Raw genomic sequence first — 14,888 nt, 5'->3', positions numbered from 1 at the left:
GTCTGACTGACAAATCGATGTTTTTCTTTTATGAAGACAGAACCTTGTGAGAGTTCTTATGCTAACCATATAGCGACGAAGAAGCTTACTAGAAATACGATTTGTATTATAGCAGCGAAGTCTCAGTTACATTTCTTCAATAATGTAATGGTGGAATTTCTTAGTTTTAAAACTATTGAGTGTACGAACATCCATATACGCTCGTTCTTTTGTAAATTTAAGATGAGTTACGGTGGATGTTTAAAAATATTAGGTAGGCATACGCCGTATACGCTCCTTTTTACATCTATGTACTTCTGCCTAGTCTGCTGGTCACAAGACGTGCCTTTTGTGTACGAGATCCCAGGTTCGATTCCCATGATTAGGGATGCGCACGAGACAAGATTTGTGGCCGTCTCGTCTCGTAAATGTGCTGTAAAAGTGATGTCTCGACTCGAAAAATGTATATTTCTCTATTGGAAGAGCCGTACCTCGACTCGGATTTTGTCAGGAAAATCCTGTCTCGACTCGTCTCGTGAGCATGCCTACCCATGATGGACAGTGTATCATGTTTGAGATCCCGCTTTAGAGTGTATTTTCGCGTCCTCCTGTATAAACTAGCTGCTGACAAAGGGAGTATATACAAATCAATCCCCTGTTTCTTATACAGGGTGTTTCAAAGCAACGCTGACAACGTTTGGGAAGTGATTCCTGACAGCAAGATAAGACAAAAAGTATAGACCAACCTGGCTGCACAAAGGCTTCCTTTCGGAGTTATAGGCTGCCAAAAACATGAAAAATTGAACTTTAAATATCAATAGTTCCAATACTATGTGATCTACCATCCTCGGGTAAAGACTTCACTTACGAATTAGTACACTGTAAAAAATCCTTTCTTAAATCTAAGAAACTGTTTCTTATCTGTGCACCGAGAATCTTTTCTTAGAATATCTTTTCTTAGAAACAAGAATTTGAAACTCTCATTAATGAGAAATGAAGGAAAGTAGATGCGGTTGTATAAAGCGAAATGAGACAATATACTATTATTTTCCTTATGAGTGAGAATTGCCAAATCTTATTTCTAAGAAAATATTGTCTCGGTGCACAGATAAGAAACAGTTTCTCAAATTTAAGAAATTATTTTTAACAGTGTACGTGCCCTATCCAAATACCCATGTTTCAAAATCCTGGGGTACTTCCGAAACAATTTTTATACAGGTAGTTGGTGAGTACTTCAGATTATATGCCCGTAGCCAAACTTCTTTTATAAAAATTGTTGCATGAGTACCTTAGGATTCTTTGTATTACACACAAATAGAGTTGAAAAATCTGAATCAACTTGAATATGAACTGTAAATGGATTTTAACACTATAAAAGATATCTCTACTTACCTCAAAATTTTGTGATCCTTAACACACGTTAGTATCAAGTGACCGGAGACCTAGAAATGATCATGACAGTGCAGGAGAGCTCAGTGGTGCCCACCCCCCCTTATGTCTATGACGCACCCCCCCAATTGTCTATCCGTAGGTGTTCTTCCATGAAAAAATCTTCTTTTCGATTAATTTTACCCTCCCCTCATCAAACATATTTATATAGATTTTAACCCCCCCAAATATTTCAATGACGCAGTTTGCGTCATAGCCCCCCCTTGTGGGCACCCCTGGGAGAGCTCAAGGGAGAAGGATGAGAACTGTTCTTCAAATATTGGGCAAAAAATCAGCTTTTATCTCGGAAACAAAACCTTTATTGACTGACGTGAGCTGAAATTCACTGGTGCCATTCGAAGCATCCGCATTCGAATCTAAGTGCACTTTCCTTCAAACTTACCTCACTGTACGGCTATTTTTGGAAGTAACCCTAACAATATTAGTACCGTTGGAAAGATAATTTAATGCTCTACAACCTTAGTTAGGGATGTCAACTCATTGGGGATATACAGAGCAAAAAAGAAAATATTAAGGACAAAATATGTCACGTTATAATGTTTAAATTGGATCCGTTAAGGTGTTTATGTTCCGAAAACCCGTTGGGTCTATCCAAAGCATGAATAGACAAAATCGTAAAGCACATCTTAGAGATAAGGATGCGCACGAGACGAGTCGAGACAGGATTTTCCTGACAAAATTCGAGTCGAGACACGGCTCTTCCAATAGAGAAATATACATTTTTCGAGTCGAGACATCACTTTCACAGGACATTTTCGAAACGAGACAGCCACAAATCTTGTCTCGTGCGCATCCTTACTTAGAGATAAAACGTGAAAAAGAAATTCATTAATATCTTGATTAGTTTCGGAGATATTGTCTTTTATTTGAAACGCTCATTTTTTAGCTTCAGTAGAGGGGGAGGGGGTGTACAGGGGACCTTTCGCTTGCATCAAGCGACCGACGGTCTAGAAATGGTGGACTTGATGACTTAGGACCATTGGTTGCTTTTACTCTCTCGGGTTGAACGAAACTTAATAACCACGTGTTCTGCCTCCCGACTATAACGTATTATTCTTCTGGAGACACCGTAGTCGAATGCTTAGAGCATTGGATTCACGTTCACGTGGTCCCGGCGGGTTCGATTCCTGGCCGGTACTTCCTGATTTTCGGTATCCACCTAGCGTCGTGAGGCAAACTGGGGTGTCACGTGAATAAAAGACGTAACGGCCACTAGGTGTAGAAAGCTTCTGATACGCCTGTGAGACACAGAGCGACGCTGCGCGCTGACCACGTCGTTACGCTTAAGTAGCTTAGCCGGTCGCTGATAGATGACGTTGTAACGGCTCAGGCTCACAAAAAGGTATGTTACGCTAAGTGGTTTGGTGGTTTGGTATTATTCTTCTAATATGAAGCTCAGGTGGTTTATTCATCATTATTGTAACAATTTTTGCGTTAGAGAAGATGTTACCGATATTTCTATCCAAATAAACCAGCTAATATCTGCAATTTTATTGCACAGTATGAAAATAACCGTTTTTTTTTTTTTTTTTTTTTTTTTTTTACTAGGAGAAATTTCATGTTGGGATAATGGAGATTTTATGTGTCAACATATGGATTCAATATCTTCTATGTTGGCTTCTGCTGTTGTATACTCGATTTGTTTGTTCGCAGTTTAGTCGGAAATACGATAAATTAAGGCCCTTTCTTCTTCAGAGCTAAGATCAATTAAATTGCTATTATGTCACTGTCGTGAAGAGCATGTCTTTAGCAAATAGTGTTCCAGTGCAGTATCCTCACATTTTGAAGTTTGCAACCCGGACAAATTTTTCTGGAAGAAAGTCTGACCGTAATAGGTTCAATGAGCTTGCATCTGAAATTTAATACGGGACCACATGTATCAAAGTCACGTGCACTAGCCGCTACTCACTACAAAAAAACAGGAAGGAAAATTCTCTCTTTAGTATTGCTTAGTCTGTCATAATTCAGGGAACATTGTGGCTTAGTGGGCGAGCGCTTGCCTCTGATGTGTGGGAATTTTGGTTCGATCCCCGGCCAAGTAAGTTTGTGGTGGACAACATTGTGTTCATGGGTTTTCTTCGTATACTGCAATTTCCTCCCACTTTCTCATTCCAGCAATTTTTCCTTCATCATTCACTTGCTTGAATCATCGTCTTCCTCAGCTGGGTAAGAGGCATAACGTGGGACGTTAAACTCAAAGATTTCAATTTTTTTCTGACACAATTCATGTCTTCCTTTGGATACATTCAAGATACAATCGTCACTGCAAGAACGTAGTGGTAGCAATGAAAACGGGTTGGTTCTTCACTATGGATATCAGTTCTTTCTCGCGATTCCGCTTTTACATTGCCAATGTATAAGAACTTAAAAAGTACCACACCAGGAAGATAAGGGAAAGAGAATCCCCTTGTTTTGTGGTTTCTTTCCAAGAAAACCACAGAAAAAAGAACGGAATTGAAAAAAACGAGAAGAAAGGTTAAAAAAAAGAAAGAAAGATTGTATGTACTTAGGTACCCAAAATTATGTTATTATAAGCACCTCACGATTGTCGGTCTGAATTCCCACCAACCGCAGAGTTCTTGGGGAAATTAAATTTCCCTTCCTTTCGGCATGAATTTCTTAAAGTTCCGGGGGGAGTAATTTACGCTTGACGCCCTCTTTCTACTATTCTATCTGCAAGAAACGAGTAAGAACTGCGAACAAAAAGAATAAAAATGAAAATAATAACAACATAAAAAGAAAAAAGAATGACAGTAAAAGGATGGATATGCAAGTGTAAGAATTTATCAGCTGTTTTTGTCATAATGCCTTGTCTTGTATAGGCCTATCTACCACTATGGTCGTGAAACGAACACGAAGAGATGAATAAAATGGGGAAGAAAGCTGAAGGAGACAACGAGATCACGGATAACGGTAACAGATTGTACGAAAGTTTTGTTATTCTACAATTGCTTGGAACAAAATGGTCAAATTGCTCTATATTATCCCACTGAGTATTTCTTGGTTCTGGTTCGTTAGCTTACCGTTTTGTAAAAAAAGATATGAAGCACCTCAACCAAGAAAGTGAGAAAGAAAAGAGTTGTTTATTAAATGAAACAGTTTCTCCTATCTAGTTCATTCTTTTTTAAAAGACTTTTTAAACTTATAAAAATCTTCTTTGGATACGGTAAAACGAAAGGTGAAGGACAACGATTTCGTAATCGACAAGTCCGTGGTTCCAATCCCACAGGCGACACTCGTGATTGAGATTTTCGCAGGATTTTCCTCACTGACAACAAGAAAACGGCGAGTCTTTATATATACGTATATATATATAGGATCTGATTTACTTCCTTCCTAAATCATTGTCCTTATTAATGTTGGTTTTCAGGTCTCACCAATCATTAATTATTGGTCGTTGATAGGTTATCTTACTTCTAATTAGAAATATTTAACTTCCCTACTTTAGTAACTAGGTGCACGGCGTTCTGGATACGATTCCTGGTACCAGAGAACCAAACACGATTCAGCTATTATTATTATTATTATTATTATTATTATTATTATTATTATTATTATTATTATTATTATTGTCTATTGCTTAATGCCTTGTTTCGTTATCAAAGCTAAATAAATCATTGCACAACATTTTAACGTACATTCCGAACAGTGCTGGATTTATGTTTGATGGGCCCCTAAGCTATTGAAAGGGGCCCTTTATACGCCAAGTTTTAGGGGGCCCTTTATATGTCAAGCTTTCTTTTTTAGTGACAAAATGTCGTTGTTTTTAGGTTTGAATATATGCTCAATGCTAATATATGGACCTAATTGATATCTAAATGTAAACAAGGGCCCATTACAAGCAGGGCTGGGAAACGGGGCTTCCATTATAAGCAGGGCTGGATAATAGGAGCCTCATTACAAGTGGGACTGAGAAATAGAACCCTGTTGCTCCATAAAATCCTAGTACATAACAATACAAAACACCATTGTTGTGTGTGCGTTTTATCTTATTTGCTTGTTCTTGTTATTTGGAAATTACATTACAATCAGTTTTTCCTTTAATTTTTTGAGCCCCCAAGCAGTGGAGCCCTTAGCCAGGGGTGCCCACAGAGGGGGGCTATGACTCAAACTGCGTCATTGAAATATTGGAGGGGGTAAAAATCTATATAAATATGTTTGAGGGGGTGTAAAAATTAATCGAAAAGAAGATTTTTTCATGGAAGAAAACCTACGGATAGACAATTGGGGGGGTGCGTCATGGACATAAGGGGGGCACCACTGCCTTGGCTATAGCTTATTTAGCTTATACGTAAATCCGGCATTGGGTTCGGATCATATGTAACTCATACCAGGGATTGAACTTGGGCTCCCATACGAACATATGAAACATTTAGGTACCGTTAAACTTAATTATTGTTGTTAATGTTTTTTTCTAGCAATGTGTGGTACACCTGTGTAACCGAATGGTACGTGTAGTCTCGGATTCGACATCCGGTGGGACTATAACCTTACAAAATTGTTTGTGTTGCTCAAATATTGGGAGATAATATTGAGGCTTTACTTGAGTTGAGATATAACAAACGACAATCTGGAAAGCCAGAGATTACCATGGTGGAAGTCGAACTTCTGATCATATATCACTTAATGATGAGCCGTCTATCTGACCGTATCTCTTTGCTAAATGTAATAGAATGATAGTTTATTTTTCTTCCTTTTTAATATCTGACGTTTACATTTGATATTGTATTAACAGTCTGACTTATCCTGGTTATTCAGAATCTTCGATCTCAAAAATACACTGGATATTTGTTTATTTCATATATTATTTATTTCATAAGAAAAACACAACAAGCTTAATGGCCAATTATAATATAACGCCATGTACATAAGTAACAAATATAGCGTTTAGAAGTTCTTGTTTAACAACCAATTTGAACCTATTTTTGAACGTATTGAATATATCTGTTACATGAAATTTAATAATTTAGTTATGTGAAGCATACATTTCCCACAAAGAAGACTTGTGTAATATGTTTGTTCTTGTTGTCTTACAGTGGAATATTCCACTGTTTGCTATTTTAGTTTTACCTATTGGGATATGCAAGAACAGCTCTGAAACCAATTCTAGATAGTCAATTTTACTGTTTAATAATTTGTCTAAGAACATGAGATCAAGTACCCATCTCCTTTGCTCTAATGTTTTAAATCAAGGTTGGTCACTAAGTCTTCATAAGGTACACTCATGTCCAAAACTATGTTGTTGTAGGAATATAATTCATGTCTATAAATATGTTGTTGTAGGAATATAATTTGATAACAAATTCGCCTGGTATTTCTTACAATGTAAGTATGTGTATAATCGACAAAGACATGTATGTGGAAAATTTCATGTCAGAAGAGCAGTAAATAAGAACAACTAAACGAAAATAAAACTTTCTTGTCCATTTAGAAACATTTTGTTTTACTTATTCTAATTTTCGTATTTATAATTCTTTTCCTATGAAATTTACCACAAATATACATTTCCCGATTACACGCTTAATATCAGTATTAAAAGTACCCTGCAAAATCATTATCAAATTATATTCTTACAAGAAGACAGACATAAATATGCGACAATCATTTTGGACATGGCTGTACATGCTTTGGGTAGAAACCATTTTTCTTATATGTAAGCATTTCTAAAAAAAAAAAAAAAAAAAAAAAAAAAAAAATTAAACTGAATATTTTCTATTGCTTCAGAGTATTTAGCGATATTTGGTGTCCAAACAGTATTACAATAGTTTTCTAATTTTGATCTCACATATGAGAAATATAATCTTATGTATGAATATTGATTCTTTGTAGAAATCTTGTGCTATCCAATAAACGAAACCTAGGTTTCTATATGTACTACTCGTTGCTGCGTCAATGTGTTGAGTGAAGGTTATTCTGGTGTCAAAAATAATACCTAAGTCTTTATTGAAATTTGATTTAAACAAAGCATTTTCATTTATTGTGTAGACAAAGGCAATAAGATTTTCTTTCCTCGTGAATGATACGGATTTACATTTGGACACATTTAGCGCTAGTTTGTTTTTATGGAAGCTGATTTGAACTCACTGTTGATCCTTTTGAAGTTTCATACTGTCAACAGTAGAACATACATATTAGGATATAACTTGAGATCATCGGCAAAAAGAAGAAATTTATAATTTTCCATATTTTATTGCCGGAAAGGTTACAGTTGTAGTCCTTTTACATTTGTTTCCTCTGGTTACATGTTCCTATATCTGTTTGTATATTTATGTGTGTGTATGTGTATGTGAATGTGTATGTGCATGTATACTAAAAATATAATGTGACTGGCGTTAAGTAGTCGTGTCACTAATGCCGAACAAGGCCTTCAGTTCTTTGCGTGAATCACGACAATTCTGAAACATACTATAATTATCCTAATTCCAGTTGCTTTTGTTTTCAGACAGAGAGAAAGAGAGAAAAAAAGGACATTTGTAAATATCTCTTAGTTTTTGTTTCTTCCTTAACCTGTCATTTTATCGAAGTTCCTTATTTTTATTTTTATTTTTTATTTTTTAAATAAAGCTTAATGTTTCCTGAAATGTTTCTCTATAACTTTTGGTATTAAAGTATAACTTAGCATAGAATTAGCAAATTATACATAATCTTTTTATAATTTGGTACTTAACTTGCATTATAGATATACGCACAACTCTCCCTGTTTTAAGTGCTTTCTGTTAAAATTACGCTATTGTAATTTCTTTGAAATAAATTTATTTCATTACCTCAGAAATAATATTTCTGTTTCTATACCACAAGACTTTTTATATAAAAAACGGCGAATCGCTAATAAAAATACTTAAGACGTCATTGTTAAATTACAATCATGTTATACACTACTGTGATTTTATAACATTATTATGACAGTGTAATTGCTAATGATTCGTTGTAATTTAACTCTATAATCTTACTGGATACATATTACTTCTGAATTATTGGAATGAAAGCATTGAATACTCCCTAACAAGGAATACTTCAAACTTTAAACATCTTTTGAAGCATCTATAGGTACAAATTTCTGAAAAAAGACGTTGTATTACTCCCAATAGGTAAATACGGATTGCAATGGTCAAGTATAACCTTTGAAACTTTATTTAATTACTATTGAAATAAGCTATGAAATCTTTAATACTATAATGTTTCATATATATGTTATTTATGCTAAAAGAGACGGATAATTAATAAGTATGAACGATTATGATAGAATTGGTGGAATGAGAATGTCGAAAGAAACGGGAAATCTCCGAGATAACCTACGGACATTATGTTGTCCATAACAAATTTACGTACCCTGGGATCGAGTTAGGGACCCTTTACATCACAAGTGAGCGCTTTGTTACTAAGTCACACTGCCCCATGAATGATTGAAAGCATAAGTTATTATTTTATTGGTTGGATTGATAACCAAACCTAGTTGAATAAAATTCAAAATGTAAAATAAAGAAAGATTCACCTCTGTTTTATATAGACATAGCACACGACGTCCATGGGATGTCCTATTTTGATCCCAATTATCCCATATAGTTCCCGAGATTATCGGGACAATGAGTAGACTTCTCATAGACGTCCTAAAGGATTCCCACGTAGGATGTCCACGGGACGTCCCAGATGGGACAGGAGATCCCAGGCAAATCTTATGCCGGACATACCTAGGGCCACATTATTCCACGATTTACCAGTGGACATTTTTTGAGGCCCCGTTGAATATCCCGTTTTCGGGATATTAGAGGACATCTAGATATCCTGCAAAGGTCCTATGGATGTCCCGGGAGTAAATTAGGATTATCCCGGGATGCCCCGTTGTCCATTGCGAATCAGTCTCGGACGTCCTGTGGACGCCCGTGTGCTATGTGGGTGAGTTTTAATTGTTGTCTCTATAGATGCGAAAACTGTTGTTGAATATTACCTTTACATATTCTTTGAATATTTGAAACAAGTATTGAATATTTCTTTGGTAATAATATTTCATACTGATTACATATTTTACTGTAACCTGACCGGAATGTTTAAGAAAAACAGTGAATATTAACTAAATGAAAGTATTTTATACTGTTTACGAATGTTATTGAAACATTCCTGGATTGTTTGAGTAGATGATGGAATATTCTCTTCTTTAACATTGCCGGAGAATTTGATTAATAATAGAATATTACTTGAGTAAGAATATTTCATATTATTTATAACGTATTACTGAATTTTTATTTAAATGCATTAAATATTTTCAATTTATAATTTTCTTCATATTGTTTATGCTACTCGTATAACATTCATGAATGTTAGAAAAAACATAACTCTTAATTATTTTCCGAGTAGGAATAGTTTGTTCATATTTTAGAAGAGAATTAGTATTATCTAAATAGTAAATTTTATATTGTTTATGAATACCTATTACCAAACTCTTATATCTGTTTGAGAAGAAGAGTTCTGAATGGGAAAATTCACATTGCTTATTAATGTTATCATAACGTTTCTGAATATCTCAGAAAAACGTTTTTATTATCTGAATAGAAATAATATTTACAGTTTATAATTATTACTATACCGGAATATTTGTACTTGGTTTAATGAATAACCTACTTTATTAATACTAGTTGTTTCTAAATTTACTGCATTTTTTTTAACTGAGCAAAATATTTTTTCATTTCGCAAGAATTAATATTCAATATTTCAGAAAGCATAAATAATATTGAACAGAAGATATAAAAACTGACAACGAACCTAATTTATTTTTCCCTACTGCATATTAAATTGACAAACATATGTTCAACTTAAATCAACAGATGTTTGCTTCTTCATCTTAAAAATAAGCAAAACTTTAAATCCTTCGTAAACCAAGAAATCTTTGTTAATTTAAATGATCATAATTATAAATTTTTCGTAGATTGGCCGATGCCTTTATACTTTAAATTAAAGGAAGAATTTAAATTCACGAATTTTTCTTCACGTTAAAACAACAAATTATCAATTACTTCATAGTTCATACCAATAGAATTTTATTCACTTTTAATAAACAAGTTAATAGTTTTAGTTAAATTAACCCTAGAACGCAGAACATGGGTCAAAAATGACCCAGCAGTAATTTATGTATAGATTTTTGTCTGCAATATTTGTTGCACAGTAGTTTTTCTCCGTGACATCTTCTATTGGTTTGTTTACTACATAAAAATAATGTATTTAAGTTTTTGGTTTTGTATTTTTTTTACATTTTATTTCTATACGTAGAATACATAACATGGGTCATTTCTGACCCGCGGTATATTTTAGTATTAGATTATTATTATATATTAGTATTAGTATATAATACTAATACTAATCTTTATAGTAGTATTAGATTAGTTCTTTACTATAACAAATTAGTATTTGTTTTACTAAAATGTTATTATATTTGTAGTAGTATTATTACTACTAGTCTTGTACTTTGAATTGGACTTTTTTAGAAATATATACCCTGAACAGAATAATCTTATGGACCATGTTATGGACCCATGGACCCATCATAAAGACCCATGTTATGGAAACTAAGGTACAATTCATGTCATGCGTTTAAGGGTTAACAACGTTTCAATTCTTAACTTTAAATCAAGAAAACTTTAAATTCACCTCGATTAAATCAATCATGTTCCTTCACCTGAAATCAATCAAACTCTTAGTTATCTTAGTTTAAAGAATGTCGTTTGCATTATGTAATAATAATGAGATCATTCTATTCGCGTAAGGTTAGCTGGCGTTTTTATAAAACCTTAGAACAACATAACATTATATTCACGTAAGATCAATGGATGTTCTACACCTTATATTAATAGAACATTTGTATTCACGTAAAATCAATGGATGTTCTTCACATTAAATCAACAGAACTTTATATTCACGTAAGATAAATGGATATTCTTCACATCACATCAACATAGCACTTGTATTCATGTAAGATCAATGGACGTTCTTCACATTAAGTCAACAGAACTTTATATTCACGTAAGATCAATGGATATTCTTCACATCACATCAACATAGCACTTGTATTCACGTAAGATCAATAGACTTTCTTCACATTAAATCAACAGAACTTTATATTCACGTAAAATCAATGGATATTCTTCACATCACATCAACATAGCACTTGTATTCACGTAAGATCAATTGACGTTCTTCACATTAAGTCAACAGAACTTTATATTCACGTAAAATCAATGGATGTTCGTCACATTAAATCAACAGAATTTTATATTCACGTAAGATCACTAGATAGGTATTCCTCACTTCATATCAACAGAACATTTGTAGGCACATAAGATCAATGGACGTTCTTCACATTAAATCAACAAAACTTTATATTCATATAAGATCAATGGATGTTTTTCTTCACTTTATATCAACAGAGCATTGTATTCACGTAAGATCAACGGACGTTCTTTATCTTAAATTAACATAACGTTATATTTACGTAAGATTAATGGAAATTCTTCATTTTAAAAATCAACAGAATATTATATTCACGTAAGATAAACGGATATTCCTCACTTTAAATAAATAGACCATTATTGTCACATAAGATCTACGGATATTCTTCAAATTAAATAAACAGAACATTATATTCAGGTTACATGAACGAATTGCCTTTGTTCTTAAATTAAAGAAAATCTAAATTAAATAAACTTAAATTACCTTTAATTTAATGGCTATTTCAACTCCAAAGATTACCACAACATTAAAATCAACATAATTTAATGGATATGTGTACCGCTAAAATCAACGAAACTAAGAATTTAGCTTGATTGAACGTATGTTCCTCTATCTTATGTCAATGTCAATGAATTAGCTGTTTCTTTTTCACCTTAAATCAAGAGAACTTCATTTCACCTTTGATTGACGGATGCTTCTTTTATACCTTTAAGTGCACCTATGCTCCTTTATAGTGTATAACAACGTATTTGATCCATCTTTTTTGCCTTACCTTTACAATATTGTATAAGTTACGAATTATATATATCCATATGCAAATTAGATGTGGTTCCATGATACAATGATTGTTGATGCAAATTACACCGGGGGTCCCGTATATGATGAGATCTGGAGAGAGAGTATATCATGATATCTATCAATCTATCCCTTTACCCATCTCTCTATACTCAACGTTGTTCATTAGGTGCAAATAATCCAGAGACAGGAAGGGAAGATGACCTCCATTGGAGATAATTCAGAATCCTATATATGCAGTGTAGAGCAAACTAATCATCGAAAGAGATTGAAATCCATATATAGGGATTATGCACGGGAATTTGCATTTATGTATGAGAATCATACAACCAGGATGCATCGGGAATGAAGAAAGGAGGGCGGTGGCTTCCAATGGGAGAAGAGATTGGCTTATATTTACTCACATGTATATACCTATATGCGCTCGTATGCATGTATATATGAACGTTATTTGGTCAATTATATTAGAAAGACTTCCTATATATATTATCATCATGATGGTCTCTTCCCTATATCTATGTATTTTCTCCATAAGTCTAATTATAGAGGTCAAAAGCTAGAAATATGGAGGCTTCTGTATTTGCCCACACGTGTATTCTGACTCATCAATACCGTCTGGCGTTTAGGTATGTACGTTTCTACAATACAAGTAAAGAGGGATGGTCTTTTGACTATAAACTATTATGGGCAATGAAAATGGTGTACATGTTCTGTTTCATTTTCTTTATTTAATTTTTTTAGAAGTTGATTTCATGTAATTTTGCTACTATACATGCTTCTGAACAAAATAATAATAATAATAATAATAATAATGTTGCTGTGTTATTCTGTTAGCAACAGTAAATTCTTCAAATATTGGCTTTTACTCGTTTGACTGCAGGATAATTTCCGGACGATTTTCGGATATCTAAACCTTGCTCCGTAACAGGCTCGTCCTGCTCATGTTCAAAGGAAATCCAGTGGACATTTTCATTATCTTTAAAATTTCTACTTCGAAACTAAATGTCCAGCAAGGTATAGGACTTCTGAACATTCCATTGACATATTTTACTATGTAGAGTAGTATCAAAAAAATATTATGGAATAAAGTAAAAAAAAATGGGGATATGTTTTTGCTCATCTACAAAAATGCTAAAGTGTGGGACACAATCGATAGCTTATGGGCTAGGAGAATGGAATGAAGGCTGTGGCGCGACGTTGCCATGTGGTAAACGGGTGTAGCTAAACGGATGTAGTATAGAGCAAGCTGCTGACACAAGTACATCTCGTTTTCTGGCAACACCGGGAATCCTCTCATTTGCTAAGAGTATTTAAAGGAAACTCCAAGTGTGACTTTCATACACCATAAACACTGTCACTTAGTATAGGAAATTGACCTGCCTGCACTTACATTAATACGAGAATTCTATATACTCGTATTTAAATTTTCCTCATCGTAAAATTTTGTTTCAGGTACTTTCACTCTAGAGACTCATGACATTTAGAATTTGCATAATTGAAATATTGATATAAAAATAAATCTCACGTACAGCAAACGGTACAATACATCTTCCCTTCCCTGCAATTCAAAGCCGTATCTGTTGTTTCTCTTTTTTTTTTTTCTTTCTTGATTGATAAGGTCTAGTTGTTTTATTATCTACATCGTTAAATGAGTATTATGAAAGTACTATTTTCGTGGACTGCGGCGGCTCAGTGATAGAACGTTCACCTTTGTTGCATGGGGTCCTTGCTTCGATCCCAGCTCGCGCCACGTGAGCTTTGTGGAGACAAAGACCGCGTCCGTGGGTTTTTTCGGGGTTCTCCCGTTTCCTCTCACTTTCTTCATTCCACCATTTCATTCATTTCTCATCATCACCGTCTCCTTTAGTCTAGCCGGCATAATCGTAGGACGTAAAACTTACAAAGATTTCATTTCATTTTTCGTTTTCTGTATTTACTAATATCTTACCCATATTCAATTTTTACTATTAACTCCTCAACAATTCAACCATGTGATACTGTGATTCTTTTTGTCGTACTTTTTTTTTCGATTCATGAATGTTAATAATACTGCCTTCTTTCCAAATACTGAAGTAACCTATTTTTTTGCTTTCGTTTCGTTACAGGAGATATGGGACCAAGTGTGGAGGTTGTGCGCAGGGTATCTCGCCGAGTGATTTAGTGAGAAAGGCGAGGGACAAGGTGTTTCATCTGAACTGTTTTACTTGTATGGTATGCAGAAAACAACTGTCCACGGGCGAAGAACTCTATGTGTTGGACGACAACAAATTCATCTGTAAAGAGGACTATATCAACGGGAAGAATAGTCAAGGTAAGACCACAAACAAAAGGACACAACGGCTAGACTATGTTTCATATTACAGAGTTTGACCTCGGTCACCCTCATCCATAGGTAAGGATGAGAATAATATGACAATTGTGTTCTCTCAATTATATAACACCTTTAA

The 14,888-nt window shown here is 34.2% G+C and overlaps 1 protein-coding gene across 3 annotated transcripts in view; it reads left to right on the top strand.

Annotated features, from left to right (window-relative positions):
- Positions 1–14,888, top strand: part of Lim1 (LIM homeobox 1) — a 260,036-nt gene that overhangs the window by 57,690 nt on the left and 187,458 nt on the right. For all 3 annotated transcript variants that reach the window (XM_081768751.1, XM_081768750.1, XM_081768752.1), the window contains exon 2: positions 14,547–14,752. In XM_081768751.1, coding sequence (XP_081624877.1) covers positions 14,547–14,752 — 206 coding nt within the window. The remainder of the gene's footprint in view (positions 1–14,546; positions 14,753–14,888) is intronic.

Source organism: Thermobia domestica, chromosome 8 (assembly GCF_964235325.1).
Source record: "Thermobia domestica chromosome 8, izTheDome1.hap1.1, whole genome shotgun sequence".
NCBI classification, from domain to species: Eukaryota; Metazoa; Arthropoda; class Insecta; order Zygentoma; family Lepismatidae; genus Thermobia; species Thermobia domestica.
Note: the sequence above shows the minus strand (reverse complement) of the source record. Positions and strands in the feature narration are given on the sequence as shown.